Source organism: Kogia breviceps, chromosome 9, assembly GCF_026419965.1.
Source record: "Kogia breviceps isolate mKogBre1 chromosome 9, mKogBre1 haplotype 1, whole genome shotgun sequence".
NCBI classification, from domain to species: domain Eukaryota; kingdom Metazoa; phylum Chordata; class Mammalia; order Artiodactyla; family Physeteridae; genus Kogia; species Kogia breviceps.
In genome coordinates, this window is record NC_081318.1 from 33100414 (window position 1) to 33123574 (window position 23161).

The following is a 23161-nucleotide window of genomic DNA, read 5'->3' on the forward strand; positions in this document are numbered from 1 at the left end:
GTGTTTTCTGCAGTACATTCACTTCCCACATGCCAACACCCTTTCTCCTCCCTTGGAAATCATCCCTTCCCTCTGTACTCTACTTACCTCAAAAACCAGTGGTAGCAAAACAGGAGAAAAAGCCAGTTCCTAGTTCTGTGGTGGCAATGTGCAGTTAAGATCTGGGTTTTCATCTAAGCTAAGACAATCCATCTGTACCCAGGTTTTGATTTAACGTCTGTAAATCTCCATTTCTCATAGGTAAATTAAAGGAGATGAAATATATCATCATTTCTTAACCTTTTAAAACCCCTGTGGTCTGTCAGATAAAATAAAATATTATCTACAGTTACTTTCCAAGATGGCTGTTATTACCTTTAATTCATGAAAAGAAAAAACAGAGATCCAGAATTGGGATTTGAATGAATTCTTCAGATGAAGTCCAAGGCTTTTCAGAGCCACCTCCTAATACAGCATAATCTTTCTACCATGGTTCAGAAGAAACAACCAAAATACCTGGGTAATCTCATTTACTTCCACTGCTTCTATTATCACCACATAACAATAGCAAATCTATATACCTATCACAACCTCTCTCAAGATCAAGATCCATTTTTCTAAATGTAACTCATTTATTAGAGATCTCCATTAAATGCCTCAAAGATACCTGACTGTCTCACCCAAACCTACTCCCTCCCTCTGTTCTTCGTAAAATTATCGGCACCACCTACATACAATTCCACATTTCTCCCTTTCTCCCACAGTCAGCCACATTATCGAGTGTCTGTCTGTCTTGCTCAAATCCAATCTCCTTTTCTTTGATTCCATTTCATTCGGACCCAGTCCCCTTCTGGATTGTTACAATAACTGCCCTGCCTCTAATCTCATCTTTCTCTAAAAGTCATTTTCCACTCTGCCACCAGATTGATATTTTTCAATGAAAGTTCCCATCATTTTCTTTCCTGCTTAAAATCACCTAATGGTGGCCCACTGCCAACAAGGTAAGTCCAAAGTCCTTAGCATGACATATAAAGCCTTTCTGTATTCAAAGGCTGTAAAATGTACTGTTAATAGCATAAACCCTAAATAAGACTGTATGTACTCAGACTACAGCTCCACTGACTTCTACCTATATGACCAAAAGCAAATTAAATTCAGTTTCCTCACCTGCAGTAAATGAGGTAATACGTTTAGAAAAGTGCTTGGCACAGAGTAAGCACTCAGTTAACAGCTATTACCTTTTTACTCTTTCTGCTACTTGATAGCTCCTACAACTAACCCACTCTTTTTCTCATCCCACCTATACAATACTAGAGCCTCACCACTCCATTCAGTCCTCCAGACAAGAACTCTTTTCTTTCATGCCTCCATATCACTGCATGTATGTTTTGGCCACCTTTCATCTACTGTGACTAAATTGAACACAGCAGCAGAATATCTTAAACTTTGCAAATTATCAAAGAAAAGGTCACACAGAAAGGAAAACTCAAAGGTCAAATTATGCTATTAAAAACTTCTTGATGTATTATTCAATACAGCAATCATTAGCATACACTTCTGATAAAAGATTAGTACTAGTACTGAGAACTGTAGTATAAGGCCTAAAATTAAAGCCCAGTATTACGTGTGCCTTGACATCTGGGGAAGAACGGAAGGACCTTGAATGGCCTAACTGCAAGTTCCCATCCTCAATGTCCTCCTGCAGATAAGGTCCCTAGCCAGACGACCCTCTTTATTACAGGGAACAGGCACAGTTCCTGCTCATCCCTGAGTATGGGGCTTCAGTTCCCTGCCAGCCTGAGGAATTATTCAAACTAGCCAATCACACCCTCCTGCTGGAACCAGGGCTCACTCTACCTTCTTGATACTACAAAGCTTGCCTCCCTTGGCCTCTGCTTGTTCACTCTGTTCCCTCCACTGTGTCCCTATCTCCTGGGCTGAGTATTTGTATTAATAGACTGCTATTCACCTCATCTTTTCAATGTCAGGTGCTGTGTGTTCAGCCATCCCCATAACCCTATAGCAGGAACCTCTCCCTCACCAACAGAGTGCAGAGGAGGCAAATAAACCGGATCTCACTTATCTGTGAAGCTCAAATTTAAGATATAATTGGGGACCAAGAAGCAAGGAACTCAGTTATTTAAAATATATTTTAAGCAAGCAAATAAGCTGATATATAGTCCCAACATTAGAAGGGCATGAGAGAAATTCTTCGTTTATCTTCCCTATTTTTATTTCAGACGTAAATTCACAGGTGTGCTTATCTAGTTTCCGATCCTCCATATATTTGAAGGGAGGAGGGTAAAGTTTGACAGTTATATTTACAACATTAAAAAAAGGGAAGGAGCTGAGTCAATCTGACAAAGGTTGCAGAAAACAACGTTCTTTTATAGGAATAAAAAAATTACAAATCAAATCTCTTGAAAAAAGAGCTCTAAAATTCCTAGGAAATGAATTTTTATTTAAGAATAACTACAAGCTTACATCAATAAACTTCTCAGATGAAAATAAAGATCAAGATTTTCAATTATTGGATGATGTAGATTAAACATTTCAAAACCTCCAGACTTACTATAAGTCTACTAAGTGACTAACTGGGAGAAATCTTGTGTATGTGGCCGGTGGAGTGGAAGATGAATTACAGGCTCTTCCACAATTTTAGGCAACCTTCCTCTACTCTTCTCTATTCCTTGGCCTACACAGAATTCCTTGCTAGTTCAGAAATAAGAAGATAAAGTTGGTTTATTAAGTAGTTAGAAAGGGTCTTTGATGGAGCAAATTAGAAGGCCTGAAAGTGAAACGGACCTCCTCTAAAATGAACACTGTGCCATCGTGGCAGTTTGTGACTGCTCAGACTTCTTTGGATCAGAATCCTCACAAACATCTGAAGAAAATGGGCAGAATTCAGTTGTAAATCATTAAATTGTTCAGACAAGGGAAAGGTAAGGATAGTCACCTTTCAATATCAGATAAAGTTGATTCCACTATTCTCAGAGAGAATTTACGAAATCCTTTCCCTAAGAAAGGAAGGAATGCTATCTTCTCCACTGAGTAAAAATACAGTTCACCTTTGATAACCTTGTAAGAAATTGTCTCCTGCTTTCCACCACACGTTACTTTCTTTTTGTGAATGTCAGCAGATAGTCACCTAGGATCAGAAGTGTCTCAAATTGCAGTGAAAAAAGTACTTTGTTAACGGCTGGGAAGCTGCCTGCACAAATTGTTCCTCATGTGTTGCAGGCAACGGAGAGGAGCTGGTGCCCCTCATATTGTGTAGCGCATCCCACAGCCTGAGCCAACAGAGAGAAATCCGTTTCTCTACACAATTTTCAATTTGATTGAGAGACCAGATGATGAGCAAAGCAAGTAATACTGATGAATTATGTGGCATTTGCACATGATGTTGGACCAATATGTGTAGAAGCCAAACTACCACAGTGATGGAAAGAGATTAGTCACGACACCCAGAAAAAGGACTACCTGTCTAAATCCTGTGGAGCAATGACGCCTTACTTTTCTAAAGAAGTTCCCAATTCCTTGGTTCTTTAAGTGCTGCAACAGATGTAAATGGAAGATAAGCACATTTGGTATAAGAAGCTGTGAACAAAATCCTTGGTAACATTATGGCACAGACTGATGATCCAGACAAGTATCAACAGAACACTGAATTGCTGCTTTTGGTCTTGGGTGATCCCTCAGAAAAAAGAGATTCCTCAGAAAGAATAGAACACATCAAGTGTTTTTATCACCCTGTGCTACCTGGACTATAAATTTAGGACTACACTCTTAAAATTTACAATCTTATCTTATACCTACACTGCTGAGTAAGACTGAAAAACTTCTCAGGTGAGGAGAACAAAGGGAAGGTGGCCTGAATGCAAATAAACTCCATATGTAGCTTCCTGCCTTGCAGTCCTTCATTCTGTCAGTCTTTGCATTACTGCAAAGAAAGCATCTTCCTCAAGTAAAGCCAAGCTTCATGGTGAAATGCCAAAGATAGAAGTGACTAGATTCCCTTGGCCTACATTGCCTCTTTAAGATATGTCTGTTGGGCTTCCCTGGTGGCGCAGTGGTTGAGAATCCGCCTGCCGATGCAGGAGACACGGGTTCGTGCCCTGGTCCGGGAAGATCCCACGTGCCGCGGAGCAGCTAAGCCCGTGAGCCATGGCCGCTGAGCCTGTGCGTCCGGAGCCTGTGCTCCGCAACGGGAGAGGCCACAACAGTGAGAGGCCCGCATACCGCAAAAAAAAAAAAAAAAAAAAAAAAAAAAAAAGATATGTCTGTTACTGGAAGATGTGAGCATCTGGCAGTGCTACTTCAACTTTATGATTACCAGCTAGAACAGGAAAAGTACAAACAAGGTGGGGGAATTTACCACAGGTTGTCACTCAATTGGCACAATTTATAGAAGCTGTTGGCAAAATTAATGTTACTTCAACTACCTGTGTCCATGAGTTCTCCAGATTTTTCTGATGCTTTTGCTGGGCACTGTAAATTGGCAAAATTTTTACAAGCACTAAGGTAAAATCCAGGAGATTTTGACTGTCTGTAGAAAACATTAATTCTTTAGCAAAAAATGGAGTCTTCACCAAAGCAGATATAAATATATTAAGCTGACAAAAATTTTAAAAAGCTCTGAGCAACTGAAAAAAAGGGGATAAAAGTATAAAAAGCAGACAGTGCATGTGCACAAAAGCACATGCACACCACAAAAAATAGCTATCTGGAACCATTAAATTTAGAGGCGAACAGCCCTGCACTCTACATTAGCCCCGAAGTATACTGCACTGGGAATACATATACAAAAAATTATTTGTTGTTTATCTTAAATTCAGTTTAACCAGGCATCCTATATTTTATCTGAGAACACTGACTACAACCCCTCTAATTTCCATACATTGGACATTTTCCCACATAGTTATCTCCTCCATGATCAAGGCAGGAGACACTAGGGCAGAGATTTCCCAAATCTGGATGCCTGGTTGATTTGCTGGGAAAGCTTTTGAAAAAATACAGATTCCCACGTTCCATTCCAGACCTACTGAATCAATCTCCAGAGGACTGACACCTAGAAATATGTATTTTTGAAAATCTCCCCACCTGATTCTGATGGGCTGCCAGATATTGTACCCACTGCCCCGTAAGGGACTGTATATGCAAAATTTGAGGCATTTTGTCCTCTGAAGAAAAGTATCATAGGTTTCACCTGACTCTCAAGAAATATGATCCCAAAAAGGGTCACTGTCTTAGAGACCAGCAGTAAAGTTAAAAAGAGCTATTATGAATTTTTCTACTTCAACTACAAGAATTATTTGACATTGTTTCCCATAACTCTCTAAAAATTGCCTATGCCTTTTTGAGTTAAAAGTAAAACAAAAATAGAAAAACTACTTTTTAAAACTCGATCATTATTTAAATAGTCTATGATCAAGTGATCATTAATTGCATGTCTGTGTTACAGACTAATTTATTTTAATCTGAGTAGACGTAAGAGACGTAATTTGTTTTGATGTTTTCCTTAAGAATTTTTTTCCTTTATAATTATCATTTTGAATAGTAATTAAACACAGGGCCCATATCACTTAATCTAAACTAGGTCATCCACTGAATTCAACAACTATTTCTTTAAATAGGCTTTTACTATTTATTGAAAATATTAAGAAATCTATGAATCCAAAGTAGGCATTCATTATCATTAACTGAGAAAGTTATACAAACTATTATTTATATTTTCAATTTTTTTCTGTCCTCTGAATCATTCCCCTCAGCCCACAAATACCCCTAATGTTTTTCTATCTAAAAAAAAAAAGCATCCCTAAAATGAAACAGTAGGAAAAAATGAAGTAGCATCTACTCTTTCTCTTGTGTTTCATTACTGAATTTTTTTCAAGAATGATTTATACTTTAATAGGGGAAGGCGATTAAGATGTACAAACTTCCAGCTGTAAAATAAATGAGTCACGGGGATATAATGTGTAGCATAGGGAATATAGTCAATAATATTGTAATAACTTTGCGCGGTGACAAATGGTAACTAGACTTATCGTGGTGACCATTTTGTAATGTATAAAAATATCAAATCAGGTCATGGTACACCCAAAAAGTACACCCCAAACTAATACAATATTGTAAATTATACTTCAATTTTAAAAAGCTTAAAAAATTAATTAAAAGACTAATATAGGGGGGAAAAAAGTAATTTATACTTACTGTCTCCACTTCTTATCCTTTAGTCAACATTTATTGAGCACCTAATACAGTGAAACTCAATCCTGGTGGCACATTCAAATCATCTGGGAAGCCTTTTTTGAAAAAAGTACAGACGCTCCAGGCCTCACCCATGAGTGAAGCCTGTGCATCCATGTTTGTTTATAAACTCTCCAGTTGCTTCTAATGTGCAGCCAGAGTTGAAGTCACTGATATAATATATGCCACACACTATACTGCAGTTACAAAGATGAATAAGACACAGGGCCTATGCCTGAAAAACACAGGAAATAAGAACATCAGGAAACCTATTAAAATTGGTAAATGTTATAATGAAGGTATGTACAAATTGCTAAGGGAACAGAGATAGGCAAGGATACAAAATAAGGTGAGGGAGGTCTTTGAGTATGGTTACTGAACTACAATGCACACAAGACTGAAAGGCCATTAAACTGCTCTCTTAAAGGCCAGCAATGATCTCTAGTCTACCACTTAAAACAGTCGGCCTCATCTATACCAGTTTTACCGTATGCAAGATACAGGTAATAACAAGGTTGCTCTGACAATTGAGAAATTAATTAATACAGTAGATATTGGCATATAGGAGATATAATTTGTTTCTCATCCCTTTCTCTTAAAGCCAAAGGCTCTTCTCAATTCTATATTCCTTTTTAATCTCTCTGCAATACTGCACTGCTCCTTCTGGAAATCCTCTTCAAGTTCTGTGAGATGAGCACCTACTCTGTGCTAGGTATACACTTCTACTTCAAAGGTCACTCCTCACCTTCTAGTTTCTCTCCTTCTCTTATGCCTTAAATGAAAGTATCCAAAAGTATATGCTCTCTGCCCTCTCCTCTCCTATGTCTGAACTTGTTCTCCTAAAAGCTATTCCAATCTCGTGGCTTTAACCCACAAAGAAAGGATTTCCAAATCTATATCATCTCTGGGCCTGATCTCTTTCCAAGCTCCATTTCTACATTTCCATATCTGCTCCGCAAGTTCACATAGACATTCTGCTAGCAACTCAAACTTAGTAGAAAACAAACAAAATTCACCATTATTCCCCCGAGCTGTGCATCTTCTCTCCTGCGTTCTTTAGCTGTTAGTGGTGGTTCCACTTCCCAGTCAACCAGATTTTAATGTTCAGTTACCTCTGATTCTTCCCTTTCTCTACATTCACTCACCATGTCTCGTTGATTCCAACTCTGAAACGTTAGCAATCATTTTTTTCCTCCATGTCTTGTGAAACTACTTTAAATCAGGTCCTAACACTTAACTCAGTTTCCCAACTGGTCTCACTAGCTCCAGTCTTTCTAGACCCGTGGTTCTCAACCAGGGGCAATTTTGTACTACAGGAGACATTTGTAACTGTCGTGACTGCGGTGCTACTGGCATCATGTGGGCCAAGGATGCCCAAACATCCTAAAATGCACAGGACACCCCTACAACAAAGAGTTATCTGGCCCAAATGTCAATAGTGCTGAGGTTGAGAAAATCTGTGCTGTTTAACAGCACAATTCATCTTTGCATCTCTTACTTGCAAAGTACTTGAGATATAACTCAAATTTCCTTCTCATTCCCACTTTTCTGCTTTTTTCTTCCCATGCTGTGCTCTCTGACATGAGCTTGTACCTCAACTGATACCTACCATCCTCCTAGGCAGAAGTAAATTTTCCACCTTCTAAATGTCCATGAACTTATTGCTTTTTGACCCTGTATAGTATATATGTCTGATTCATCCTTGAATCTGTAGTCTTGCACCGTGTCTACCAAACAGGTAATCAAATCACCAATCTTCAGTGAGTCTAAAACTTAATCTATACAATCATTACTGCTATCCACAAATACTGCATTTCTCTTCTTCTTCCCTGCCCCCTCTGAAATGAGGTTTATAGATATAACTTGCTTAAGCTAATTGAAATCTGAGCAGAAGTACAGTGAGTCTCTTAGTGTGTGTGGGGGTAAGGGGGAGCTTTAAAACCCAGTATGGTATTCATTGCATTTCTTTCCCACTGCTGTGAGGACGGTGATAAAAAGCCTAAGACTTTTTTTTTGGGGGGGGGGGTAAACTTCACATGCTACATTTCGTAAATTTAAGGTGTACAGCCTGTTACTTTCATACATTTATATAATGTAGTATGATCACGACCAAAGCAATATTTATCACATCATTGTAGTACAATGGTACTGTCTATATTCACTATACTGGGCATCAGATCGCTATGGTTTATTTACTACTCATTACAAATCTGTACCCTTAAACACCATTAATCTTATCCCTCCCACCCTCCATTCCCTGGTAACCACCATTTTACTGTTTTTTTAAACAGGTTTGACTTTTTTAGATTCCACATGTAAGTGATTATTGTACAGTACTTGTCTTTCTCTAACTTATCTCACTTAGCACAAGGTGCTCAAGGTCCGTGTTGTTGCAAATGGTAGGATATCCTCCCTTCTCATGGCTCAATAATATTCCATTGTGCATATGTATCATATCAAAAAGCACACGTTTAGACTGAAATCCTCCAAGAGCTTACAACTATGTGACTTTGCAGAGCAGGGCCCTTCTGCTGTTGACCCACACTAGACACACACAGAACGAGTGAGGAGATGCCACGCAAAGCCCCCACCACCAATGCCCTCACATTGAGATTTTAGTTTGTTTGTTATTGCATTATATCCTTGCTTACCCTGATTCACAGTCAATGAAAGATGCATAATTTCATGGGTCACTAAAAAAGGAAAAATGCTACCAGAATTACAAGCCATGATTGTACAATGCAGCCTGATTTCAGAGATCTTAAAATATGGAAAATGATGAGTAGTGAAATCAATGAAATATGGTACATTTGGTAAATGAATAAATGTGGAGGTAGTTTTCAAAAATTATTTCTATTCATTTTCAGTAGAAACATTATGAACTAAAATGTGCAAGAGAAGTTCTCAGCCATAGGGTTCACAGTAGAGCATGTAAATAAATGTCTTAAGAGAAAGAATATGAAGACTGTATTTCTACCCTTCAGAATAAAATTTATGAAATTCTCCTTTTTCGACAGCTATAAGTGGTTCTATGGAACCCCCATTTTCTTTGATATGCATCAATCTCTTGCAATAAATTACTGCTTCAGGCAATTAAGCTTTTAGGTCAGGACCACAGGTCAAGTTTTCCCATCATGCTTTTCAACCTTAAAAACCACTTTGTACTGTCTAAGTGTTTTTATTGGATTGGCCAAAAAGTTTGTTTGGATTTTTCTGTAAAATCTTACAGAAAGACCCAAATGAACTTTTTGGCCAACCCAATATATACCATGTTCTTCTATGTATATAACCACCTTTATTTTATGTAGAAATGACTCCCCAATGCACTGAAAATGTACTATAAATTTGCTTTAGTGTGCAAAGTCTAAAAAACTCCACTAATGCTATAGCAGCTATCAAGTTTCTGCTTGCTGTAGGAATTTTTACATTTTATTGGTGCAATGACAGAATTCATTCACCTACAGAATGAAATTAGCAATGAATAATTTCTACATTAATCGCTTACTGGTTGAGTTTACTTTTTAGTTAATAAGAACACTACTGATTTTACATTAATTATGATGGAATATAATGGCAGCTTACATTGTTTTTATCAATACATACAAACAAAACTTCTGAAGCCACATTATGATTGTGTGGGGGGAGAAGTATACAAACTGCTTATAAATATTTAGCATGTGTAAGTGATTTGAACCATAGCCAGTATCACCACCTGCACCTCAAGGAGCACCAGGAATTTCATTTAACTACCTAAATCTTTAAAATCTATAACACTATTTAGAAGTGAAAAATGTAGGCATACTAGATTTTCCCTCCAAAACTTGCCTTAATATGCTACTTCTTTTCATAAAACTGTTATTTTTTTCTTAATTTCTAAATTCATTACTCCTTTGTTCATTCACTCACTGAACCACTGTACTCATCACATACATTGCACTGACAGATGCTAAAGATGACATTTTTGCACTAACGAATTCCAACAGAATACAGAAAAAAAGACAGGTAAACAGATAACTACTATGCAAAACTGTATTCAATATTAATGATGTGTTACATCGTTCAGGAGAGAGAGAAAACAGTTGCTCAGGAGAGAGAGAAAACTAGCCATGTGATCTGAGCTTAATCTCGAAGGAAGAGTAATTTTTCATCTTTCAAAAAAGGGGACAGATCGGGGAGCAGTACCAATGCTCAAAGCAGGTAAGTCGTGGCCTTCCCTGGTGGCGCAGTGGTCGAGAGTCCGCCTGCCGATGCAGGGGACGTGGGTTCGTGTCCTGGTCCAGGAAGATCCCACATGCCGCGGAGCGGCTGGGCCCGTGAGCCATGGCCGCTGGGCCTGCGCGTCCGGAGCCTGTGCTCCGCAACGGGAGAGGCCACAGCAGTGAGAGGCCCGAGTACCACACACACACACACACAAAAAAAAGCAGGTAAGTCGTGAGCAGAGAAAAATAACTAAAATTTACTGTGTTTACTACATGCCAGGAAACATTTGCACTTATAGAAGTTTAATGGGGAATATAATTTCTGTTATATCCCCACATTTTAGAGGAAACTGAGGCTGCTGAGAGATTAAATAATTTACTCCATGTGCTAGGCATGGACTAGCATGCAGGTCTCTTTGAATTCACAGCATGATTAAATAACAGTATATATTGGAAATGTCAGAACTATTTAGGTTAGAATGGAATACAAGGACATGAACACCATTTTCAAGAGTTGGGCTTCCCTGTAAAGGCAATGGAGGATCCAGCAACTAACTAAAAGTTTGGGAATAGAAAAATGATAGGAAGATGGAGGGATTTGTCTAGAACGTTTATAATAAAAGTCCAGCAGTGGCAAATAAAACAGATATGAGACATTCTTCTAACCCTAATTTTCCTCCCTTAGCTTTATTTCTTCCTCAACTGTGTAGTCACAGAACAGGTACAATCAATTTGCATTCTGTTCATACAGTACAAGTTTGTTACTGAACAACAGTAGTTCATAACATAAATTGTTAATGGTCTGGTCAATTGAGAGGTTATAAATCAAATATTAATATAAATGAACTTTTCAAGCAAGAAATAATTTTTGTAAGACATATTTTGATGGAAGTGACAAGGTTTGGAAACTGACTGTTAAGGTACAGAGAGCACAGGGAGGAGGAAAAAAGTTAAAGCTGAAGTTAAAAACCTGGATGATTCGAATAATGGGAACAGAGTCATAAAGAGAAATATGAGCAGAAAGAGATGGGTATCTGCCCTGCTTTGTGTAGGGACACAGAGAAGGGGAGTTTATGAATTTACTTTCAGGCAGGTTCCATCTGAGCATATCTCCCTAACTGTCTTCTGTGAATAGGACCAGCAGATAAAAATGTGTGACCAGTGCTAAGGGGAGAATCAGGGCTGAGCTAGGTACTTGAGACATCTGCAAAGACACAAAAGCTGAAGCTACGTGAGTGGATCACTCTACTCACTGGGGGAAGGCAGAAGTTGGTGGGGGGGGGGTGGTAAGGTGTCTTCCAAAGCTTCGAGTGACTTCCAGGATTTCTCACTTAGAGAGCAGTTTGGGAATAGTTCTTATTTGAGCCTTATACCACAATTTCATATAATTTCAATCACAAAAAATGCTTTACTGTACAGTGCAGATGACCCAGGAGGGGAAAACATGAACTGTTCTAGCCTAGAGTTTCTATAACTATGTAAAAAGGTCTGTAGGACACACCACAACAAATGAATAACTTTAAACAACTTCATTGTGCTTCTTCAGATAATTTTATTTCCTACTAACCCAGTGGCCAAAGGTGAAAAGGTTATTACATTTCATACCGGTATCCTCAAAAAGCAACTGTATATAATTGAAAAAAGCAAAGATATTATTCTAGATTAATTTCTAAAATGCTTCCTACCACAGGACATATATGAAACTACACCAGCAGCATAAAACTTTTAAATGTATCAAACAATAATAAACTTTGTTCTAAAATGATCAAAACAAATTAAATTTAAAACCCAACACTATTTGGTGTTTGGCATTTACAATTTCTATTAAAAACAAAGAGAACTATTGTTTCTCCCTTTTCCATATTAAGCTGTCAAATTTAACACAAAGAGATAAATCCAGAAAAGGATTCACGTGTAATGTCACAAGAGCATCAACTTTGGATTCAGACAAACTCAGCTTAAATACCGTCTTTGCACTTCCTACTTAGGTGTCCTTCCGTGAATTACTTAAAGCTTTTAAAAATTTATTTTACTTACCTGTGAAATGGTAATAATCAAACCTAGCTCAAACTTACAACAAATTAACAAATGTATTGTCTAACTGAACCAGGCATATACGAAGTATGGTACTACATAAGTCTTAACAGCTTCCCTTCCTTATTTCCACAATCAGTAATGGAAATTCCAAGAGTTTTAAATTAAGTATTAAAAACTTATCTTTGAAAATTACAAACAAGGTGGCAGAAAAAGTAAAATGATTTAAATATTAGTTTAAAAAATACCACCTTTAAATCCTATTTCTGATTCTATATGCAAGGTCTTCCTCCCAAGAGATTAAAAAGAACATTTAAATAAAGTGACAAGACTGTTAGAATTTCACTTTACCAGTTACTTGAATTTAACCTCACAGTTTGGTTAATATTTTTCTTAAATTACTAAAAGATGTAATCATAAATTTATATGCAAATATCCACAGAATAGTCTTACAAAACTCGAAATAAAAACAAAACCACAAAATTCCTTCAAATTGGAGTTTTCATTCATGTACTGTTAAAACATGGTGTTGGGCGAGCATAGAGAATAAGACCCCTTCCCACCCAGCCCCACACCTTTATGGAGCTTAGTGCCCCGAGAGTGCCGGATGACAAGAAATCCTGTCATATCATTTTGAAAAAACTTCGCTATTTTAGGTCTTTACAACACATGGCAGGCCTATATTAACTCCCACACTGTGTACTCTCTCTTCAGCTAGATTTCCAGCCACTTGAGCTACTAATCACCACTTAACCAACAGCAGAATAAAAAACATGACAATCCCTTTAAAAAAACTTTTTAGTACTACTTAATTTTAAATGTGTGTGAGCACCTGCATACATTTTCAGTTACCCATTTATGGTTATTTACCAATATTACACGTGTGAATACTGCACAGCAACTTTTGTGTATACAGGGATCTGCCTACCAGGCCTGTGGATTATGGAGAATCTTGCTGCTCTCCCCATTTTGTCGTTTTATTATCACTTTCACCAAAGAGCACAGAGGTAAAAAAGATTTCCGAAACTGAAGATAAGGCTGACTGCTGCAGGTTCACATCGGGAAGAAGACAGAACATGACATTTCAGTACAAGAACACAGGATATAAAAACACTGGGAGCAGAGCGTTCCAACCGAAAATATCCGTAGGCTTACATGAGGATTTCTTAAACACCAGTTATGTGTCTGTGTTTCATACATGGCTGTACTGCTTTGGAACTTAAAAAAAAATGAGCCCTGTTAAATTAAGAGTGGAGTCTTCGAATACTGTAACTATCTCATCCATAGTTATGTCAGTTACTTCTGAGTTTGAGAAACATCAAGGACCTGTGCAGGAAATACTCAAAATTAGGAGGGTACCCCCGTGTCCCAAAACACACTCTGGAGAATGGGTCCTCACAGAGGCCAAAGGAAACCGCGAATAAGAGAGATCCAGTTCAATGATCAGATTTCTTACTTCAAATGCCTGAGAACTTAAGTCGTTCATCTGGCTCCAATGCTGTCACAGCATCTAAGATACAGTAAAAGGAGTTCCACAATCACCCCTCTTCGGAAGAAGTCCTAGCAGGATCATGGCGCGCTACCAAGTCGGCCCCCAGGGCGGCTACTGCCAACAAGAGTAGCAAACAACCGTGGGGAGGGGGGTGTCTTTTTATGAGCAACTTCGTTGCCTACAGCTAAAACCGAAAAAGGAAAAAAAAAAAGAGAGAGAGAGAAAGAGACACTTCCACGGCTAAAGGAAAAAAACGTTGGACCCAGGAAAGAAAGCAGTTTGCTTGTGGGAGGAGAGAGTAGAAGAGAGAAGTGAAGGTCTGCTTCCTAAGCAATTTTTCCCCCTTAGCCCTCACCCCGGCCACCCTCTCCGGCCAGGCCATCGGGCTGGGTACTGTCCTTGGGCCTCTCCCAGGCCGGGACCCAGACCCCTATGCAGTCCCCGACCCGGGCGCAGGGCCCCCGTGGCCCATGCGCGGGGAGAGGGTCCCCAGCGGCCGCCGCCCTCCGCGCCCCCGGCCCCCGCCCGCCGCCGCCGCCGCCCAGCTCCCGCTACCTATTTTCGGAGCACACACCCTACAAGGAGCGGAGCGAGCAGGCCTGCAGGAGACCTGCCCCCGCGCGGGGCCTCGGGAGACTGACAGGGTCAGGCACTCGGACGCAGCAAGGAGAGGGGAAGGAAGGGCAGCCGGGGGCACCGACCAATGCCCTTCCCAGCGGCCAGACTCCGGGCTGATACGGCAGGGCTCTACTGGCTTCCCGGACCGATGGGCTCTGCCGCCCCCGCGGCCCTTACCTTCTCCTCATCAGACAACTGCTCCTCCAGATCCGCCATTTTCCTTCTGGAGACAAACCGCGGCGGCGGCGGCAAAAGCGGCCACCTGACTTCCCCCTTTCGGTGCGGTCCTCCGCGCCGCGCGACCCCGACAAGGGAGGGGCCCACAGCCCCGGCCGCCGCGCACGCGCCCCGGGAGCCCCGCCTCCCTCCGCCCGCCTCACGGGGCCAGAGCACGGCTGTGCGCGTGCGCGGGTGCCTCGGAGGCCCGGGAACTGGGAGGAGTTGCCTACTGCTGCCTGAGGCAGGCTTGTTAGTATCCTGAGTCTAGGATTCTTTCCCCACCAGTGACCATATGGACCCAGTCTAAGACGAGTACATTCTGAGCCCTTGATTATACTCCCATCAAATCCTGAACTCCGCCAGCTAAAATGTGAGAAAGTGCACAAATAGCTTTTAAACGTTCTGGTTAAAAAAAAAAAAAATTACGAGAAAAATATTCGGCTTTCATTAAAATATGTACATACAACCCAGTACATAATTGGAAGATGTTCTGGATATATTCATTGAAGAAATAACTGCTGGTCCTTTATTGTGTGTGGGATACTGTGTTCGCTTTTGGAGATATACAATGTTAAGCAAAAGCCAGAGAAACAGTTCTGAAGAAACTCATTGTTCCTTAAGCGAACAGATTAAAAAGCTGGGGAAGGCTCTGCACTATTGCAGGGGAATAAAGAGTTATGTTAAACATAGATCGTACCCTTCTGAATAGGGTTGCCAGATTAAATACAGAAAAGTCCAGTAAAAGTTGAATTTCAAAACAATGAACATATTTTAAGTATGTCCCATGAAGCATTTGAGATATACCAATTATTCATTGTTTTCAAATTTTACTGGATGTCTGCTAATTTTATTTGCTAAATCTAACCCTACTTCTGAATCTTCAAGTTTAGCAAGAGAGTGAAGATGTAGTCAAAGCTGTATATATGAATTGGCTAGGAATCTTGTTAAGTGCAGTTGCTGATTCAGCAGGTCTGGGATGCGGCTGAAGAGTCTGCATTTCTAACAAGCTCCCAGGTGGTGCCAGTGCTACCCATCTGGAGACCACACGCTGAGTAGCAAGACCTTAGAGCTCAGATAGGAGTTAAGATTTTAATCATTTTGTTGTACACCTAAAACGAATACAATGTTACATGTCAATTATATCTCAATAAAAAAGTATATTAAATACAGACTGGGAGAAAATATTTGCAAATGATGTGACCAACAAGGGATTAATTTCCAAAATATACAAACAGCACATACAACTTAATAACAAAAAAACAAACCAATCAAAAAATGTGCAGAAGACCTAAATAGACATTTCTCCAAAAAAGACATGGATGGCCAATAGGCACATGAAAAGATGCTCAACATCACTAATTATTAGAGAAATGCAAATCAAAACTACAATGAGGTACCACCTCACACCAGTCAGAAGGGCCATCATTAAAAAGTCTACAAATAACAAATGTTGGAGAGGGTGTGGAGAAAAGGGAACCCTCCTACACTGTTAGTGGGACTGTAAATTGATGCAGCCACTGTGGAAAACAGTATGGAGGTTCCTCAAAAAACTAAAAATAGAGTTGACATATGATCCAGCAATCCTACTCCTGGGCATATATCCAGAGAAAACTCTAATTCGAAAAGATCCATGCACCCCAATATTCATAACAGCACTATTTACAATAGCCAAAACATAGAAGCAACCTAAATGTCCACTGATGGATAAACAGATAAAGCAGATGTGGTTCATATATACAATGGAATATTTCTCAGTCTCATAAAAGAGAATGAAATAATGCCATTTGCAGCAGCATGGATGGACCTAGACACTATCATACTAAGTGAAGGATGTCAGAAAGAGAAAGACAAATACCATATGATATCACTTATATGTGGAAACTAAAATATGACAGAAATGAACTTACTTACAAAACAGAAACAGACTCACAGACATAGAAAACAAACTTATGGTTACCAGGGGATAATGGGGGAAGGGATAAATTGGGAGATTGGGACTGACATATACACACTACTATATATGAAATAAATAACTAATAAGAACCTGTTGTATAGCACAGGGAACTCAATATTCTACAATGGCCTATATGGGAAAAGAATCTTTAAAAAAAACAGTGGATATATGTATATGTATAACTTATTCACTTTGCTGTATATCTGAAACTAACACAACATTGTAAATCAACTATACTCCAATACAAATTTTAAAAAACCCAAACTTATGATAACCAAAGGGGAAAGGTGGTAGGGGAGGGATAAACTACGAGTTTGGGATTAGCAGATACAAACCACTATATATAAAACAGATAAGAAACAAGGTCCTACTGTATAGCACAGGAAACTATATTCAATATCCTGTAATAAACCATAATGGAAAAGAATATATATGTATAACTGAATCCCTTTGCTGTATACCAGAAACTAACACAACATTGTAAATCAACTATACTTCAATTTTAAAAAGTATACTTTTAAAAGACATTATTCAGTAGAAAATGAGACACTCTTGGCAAGTTTTGAACAGTGACATGACATCATCAGAAATATGTCTAGCAAGATGAATCTGACAGCTGCATGTAAATGACACATGTAAATGACACTGAATCGCTTTGCTGTATACCAGAAACTAACACAACATTGTAAATCAACTATACTTCAATTTTAAAAAGTATATTTTTAAAAGACATTATTCAGTAGAAAATGAGACACTCTTGGCAAGTTTTGAACAGTGACATGACATCATCAGAAATATGTCTAGCAAGATGAATCTGACAGCTGCATGTAAATGACACATGTGAGACTACCTTAAAGAGCTCAGAAAACTGTTCCTATGTAAAACTTTGTTATTGAGTAATCTATTGAATGGTCATGGTGTGCAAATAACTGTTTCTTGTGGATGGAAAGCAAACAGAAGCCATGCTACTAAAAAGCTCATAGTCCATTTGGGGGGAGAAAGGAAAGGGAAGCTTGCTGACACATGCAGGCAAAAGCAGGTGTCTTGTTGAGGGTAAACGGTGCAGAGAAGACATGACAAAGAATAAACCACACCGTTTGGTCAAGGACCTCACTGGATGTAAATAAAATGTTTACTTTTTACAGTTTAAAAACAATTTCTTCATTGATTTCTCACTGCAGCCTCCTGAAGGAATGTATCAGCATTATTATACCCATTTTAGAGGAGAAAAAACTGAGACAAAATATTTGTCCAAGGTTGAACCTAAGTGACTAAACTGGGATTCGACCCCAAGCATCATATTCCGTATCCCATGTACTTTCCACTTTGAGATCCTTCTTTCATCCTCTCTAAAGCCTAGGCACTCTCCACCTAATAAAACTTAATGAAGGTGATTACTCTCCCATCCCATCAATTTCATTCACCACCGCCTACTTCATCAACAGTACTTCTGTTGTGTTGTTGTTTTTTTTATTTTTGGTTTCTGTTTACTCAGCAACACTTAGTATCAATAATTTGTACACAGTGGGTACTCAGTAAATGCATTGCTTGACTAATTGCTGCTCTCTTCCTTTAGAAACCTCACCCAAATCTGGTAATGTCTGGTAATAATTTGAGTCAGACTATGTTTATAATTGTAACCTTGGTGATACTTTACATGTGGTTCCTCATAGTGACACAATCAGCAATTATGTATAATTTCTGATAATCCTTTCAAAAACCTCCCAATATCACCCTCCTGATCCAATTAAAAGGAATTATAGAATTCACAAAATCTAGGAATTCTGGGAAGATTTCAAGCCATCACACAAAATAGGTACCTACATGGAATGACCATTATAATGGCTGCAGGTAGAAATGCTCTGGTATTCTGGATAATCAGTTATTTTATGATGAAGAGAAAAGAAAAAAAACCATATTTTCCCCTTATACAATTCTATCTACTAAGAATTGCTACCCTTCTCTCATTTAATTTTTAAACTCACCTGTCTTCTACTTGTTAGTGGTGTAATCTTGACCTTCCCAACTAACTGCACCAGAAACTGATTTAAAAAAAAAATTCTTCCCTTTTTAGTGTTTGTTTTTAAATTACTTGTATGCTTCTTAATCTATTTTCCTGTGGATGTGATCTATGTCCTCAACTAATTTTAAGCTTGTCAAGGTCAGAGGTTACCTAATTTCATAGAATCACAATCCTAGAATCCAGCTAGTGCAAATCTCTCATTTTACAGGTAAGTTGAGTTTTGGATAAATTAAATGAATTGATAAAAATTGCAATCTAGCTATTATTTTTTTTATTTTTAAAGATTTTTTGATGTGGACCATTTTTAAAGTCTTCATTGAATTTGTTACAATATTGCTTCTGTTTTATGTTTTGATTTTTTGGCCAAGAAGAATGTGGGATCTTAGCCCCCCTACCAGAAATCAAACCCGCACTCCCTGCATTGGAAGGTGAAGTCTTAACTACTGGACTGCCAGGGAAGTCCCTGATATTATTTTAGAACCCAAGTGTCCTGATGGTTAAACTCATGTTCTTAGCTTAATACACACACACACACACACACACACACACACACACACACACACTCATGTATAAATATGTATAATGTAAATATATATCACAATCATATAATGTATAATAGAATAAACATCCTTTAAGTATCAATGATGAACTACTAAATAGTTACACCAGATATAGATTTGTGTAACACCATATTAAAACTAATACCCATGGTTTAAAAGTATGGCTTACCTCACTTCTGAGAAAAACTGCCAGTGTTAGACAGTGTTATTTGGGTGTTAGTCTTTCATGATCAATGAACACAACTGGTCTCATATAATGTCCTTTATGGCAGTAGAAAAGTGTTAAAAAATCATGTATATTTTCAAAGTAATTGCTTTCTAAGTCAAATAATTGCCTGAACTATTTGTTACTTGTAGCTGTGTGTGTCCTACCTGTAGTCCATTTCCTCAGATGGATTTGAAAAGGTCTGTACAAGTGGAACCCTTGGAGAAGCCTGACATGGCTCATTCCAGAAATACCAAGGAATTTTTTTTTTTTTTTGAGATTGCAACCTTTTTTTTAACATCTGTATTGGAGTATAATTGCTTTACAATGGTGTGTTAGTTTCTGTTTTATAACAAAGCTATACATATACATATATCCCCATATCTCCTCCCTCTGGCGTCTCCCTCCCACCCTCCCTATCCCACCCCTCTAGGTGGTCACAAAGCACCGAGATGATCTCCCTGTGCTGTGTGGCTGCTTCCCACTAGCTATCTATTTTACATTTGGTAGTGTATATATGTCCATGCCACTCTCTCACTTTGTCACAGCTTACCCTTCCCCCTCCCTGTGTCCTCAAGTCCATTTGAAGAAGCTAATTTTTAAATTCCTCCTCCTTCCTGAATATGTTGTCCTTCGTAATTTTGTTCCTACCAACCTCACTAAGCCCTCCTCTTCCACTGCCCCAAATGCAAATGTCTCTGAAACATACAAAGCTATTTACTTATGCATCACATTCTCTCAGGCCTCTGCAGAAACTCTTTCTGAAATGTTCTTTGCCACTGCATATCCTTTAAAGTTCAGTTCAGTTATCCCTTTTTTCCATGAATCCCACATTGAATCCTCTGGCTAAAGCTAATAATTTCTTTTTCAAGATTCCAATGGAAAGTTTTCCATGGATTTTTGCCATGTACTCTAGTGGTAAGATGTACAGATTTTATAATCAGTAAATCCTGGGTTCTGATCTTGGTTCCATCTCTAGTTAACTGGGCAACTTACTTCGGAAGCTTCGGTTTCTTCATCTATACCTTGGGAGTAACAATGGTCCCTCCCTCATAGGACTGTTGTGAGGATTTAATGAGATAATACAGGCAAAGTGCTTAGCACCCAGCACAGGCATTTGCAAAGGTTTCAATAAATGTTAGCTATAATCATCATATTATAATATTAATCCACTCCTTAATAACATAGCCTGTCTTAATTAGCTGTCTGACAAATACAGAGTCTGGCACATAAGTGCTTAAAAAAATTGTTGGAAAGCATATTGATTGAAAGACTCTTTCATTTCACATCCCTAAATGGGAGCTAAAAAATTGAGCTAGCCACCCATGTGGGGTCTAGAGATTGCCCTAAAATGTGGCTCTGGGACTCCAGAACAGGAAAACAAACTTTTTCCCCAGCAACCCCCAAATTGTACCTCCTACTCTTTACTACTCCATTATTTAGTCACCACTTAAATATCTAGTTAATTTTCTGCTCTTTAATTTCTCTGTTACTGTAAGTTCAAGGCTTCAGTCTCTTCACACAATGTCCCAAATGAAGTATAGAGTATGGTGACTGACCAAGGTGGTCCTTTAGAGTGAGGCAAGGAAATACTAAAGCTTCTATTTATTTACATTTACTTAATTATTAAGATGTCAGATATACGAAAAAAAAAAAAAGCATGTTTTACCCCTTGTAGATCCCATTCCCTTTCTTCTCCCCATGGGTAACCACTAACCTGAATCTAGTGTTCATCGTTCCCATGCATGTTGTTTCTTTTTCAACACAGGACTCTTTCTTTTTCATCTTTTTAATCCACTTAATGTGGTACCTAATTCAAACAGTATTTATATGGAACAAATTAATAAGTATGATTTCTTGCATGGTCTTTTTTTTTTTTTTTTTTCCTGCGGTACGCAGGCTTCTCACTGTTGTGGCCTCTCCCGTTGCTGCGGAGCACAGGCTCCGGACGCGCAGGCTCAGCGGCCATGGCTCACGGGCCCAGCCGCTCCGCGGCATGTGGGATCTTCCCGCACCGGGGAACGAACCCGTGTCCCCTGCATCGGCAGGCGGACTCTCAACCACTGCGCCACCAGGGAAGCCCTCTTGCATGGTCTTAAAAACAACATGGATAAAGAATATTAGACTAATTTCTCACTTTAAAAAAAATCTCCCTATATGACAAATGTAAATTATGGGGCATGAGTAAAAATTAAGGCAGCCCACTGACCTGAAAAGATGAATCAACACAATGAACAGATTTGCTAGTAGCAAGTAAAAGGATGGGTCCAACATCTTTGATTTTTTTACCCTTTATGTCTGGTAATACTTTTAACCCTTATTTGCACTCAGTAATAGCAGAATAACAGTATAGCAGAAAAAGAAGCTTGTCATTTGTGTTTCCCCAGGCCACACCAACCTACAATAAAACTGTATGCTGACTCAGGTCTAATCCAAAGAACTGTAGGAGTATTTGCCCAAATTACTTCCTCTTAGCTCTTTGGAGGTACCACAGTGGTTCACAGGCACTCAGAAATGTCTACACTGCCGTGTTCCTGTCTTTTGACAATTGGCCTTTACGGCCTCTGCGGCTCTCTATCTCATCAGAACTCTCCCAGTGTTGTAGCTCTGGCATCTTTTTTGATGCTCCCCCATGGGATGTACGGCTCAGTGCTCATGTCACCTGATTTTCCTCTTCCTATGACTTTAGCTGCATCCATTGCAGGTAGGTGTTGGATGATCCCCAGCCACTGTCCAAGGCTGTGTGCTGGGGCATTCAATTTTCTGCAGTTTTCTCTGGTGAGCTGCTTCTGATGCATAGAGCTGTAGGAGACACTAGAAGTGCTCTTACCAGATTCCCTCGGATCACTTTGACTATTTCTGTGCTTCAGTGCTTTTTTGCCTCCGCTTCACAGAACTTTCAATTATTCTTTGAAGAACTGCTCTTGTCCTACTGTGGCTGCCGTGAAGCAGCTCTTAACCAACGACTGTCAGAAGATGGAGTATGAAAATCCAGCTCCCTAGTCTCAGGTCAGAACAACTCTGAGGTGTAATTTACATTCCAGATTCTCCCTGAGGGAGAAGGCCAATCTCTATTTGTCTTTTCCCCCTTTCCTGCGAGTGACTGAGGTGTTATGCAAAGTTTTCCAATTAGGAACAGGAGAACAGCAATAGAATAGAAATAAGGTTTTACACACGAGGGCACTTTGGGGCTGCAGACTGGGGATGGGAAGCCAATTATCAAACTTAGAGCACCTCATAAGCGCTGGGATACCCTTGAATATTAACCCCAAAATATTGATTTGGAAAGACTTTAATCGATTCTTGCCTCAGTAAGATTTGCCCTGGGAATATAGTAGAACTAATTTTGCAGGTGACTTTAAATGTGGAGAGAAAGCCAGGAACTTACCTGACATGGGTCTGACACTGTGCATAACAGAGAGTGGAGAAGAGAGAATTTTACACTGCAGGACATAATTCATGTCCTAAAGTAACTTATGTTCTGGTTGTGAAATGCTAGACTTCAATATATAAAAATATGAGTCTACAATGCAATGTGATGAGTTCAAAATAATTGGCATGGATGAGAAATGTTTTCCTATATGTATGACATTAGATGTGAAACATTAAAACAGTGGATGAAAGGAGGAAAT

At 39.1% G+C, this 23161-nt stretch overlaps 1 protein-coding gene and 1 pseudogene across 1 annotated transcript in view; one reads left to right on the top strand and one right to left on the bottom strand.

Moving 5' to 3' along the window:
- The window catches only part of CAPZA2 (capping actin protein of muscle Z-line subunit alpha 2), a 54675-nt gene extending 39733 nt beyond the window's left edge, over window positions 1-14942 (bottom strand). The window contains exon 1 of the mRNA XM_059074395.2: window positions 14746-14942. Within this exon, the coding sequence (XP_058930378.1) occupies window positions 14746-14784 (39 nt within the window). The 5' untranslated portion in view covers window positions 14785-14942. The remainder of the gene's footprint in view (window positions 1-14745) is intronic.
- On the top strand, window positions 959-4452 carry LOC131762908 (RAB11-binding protein RELCH pseudogene; annotated as a pseudogene).
- Window positions 14943-23161: the final 8219 nt, after the last annotated feature.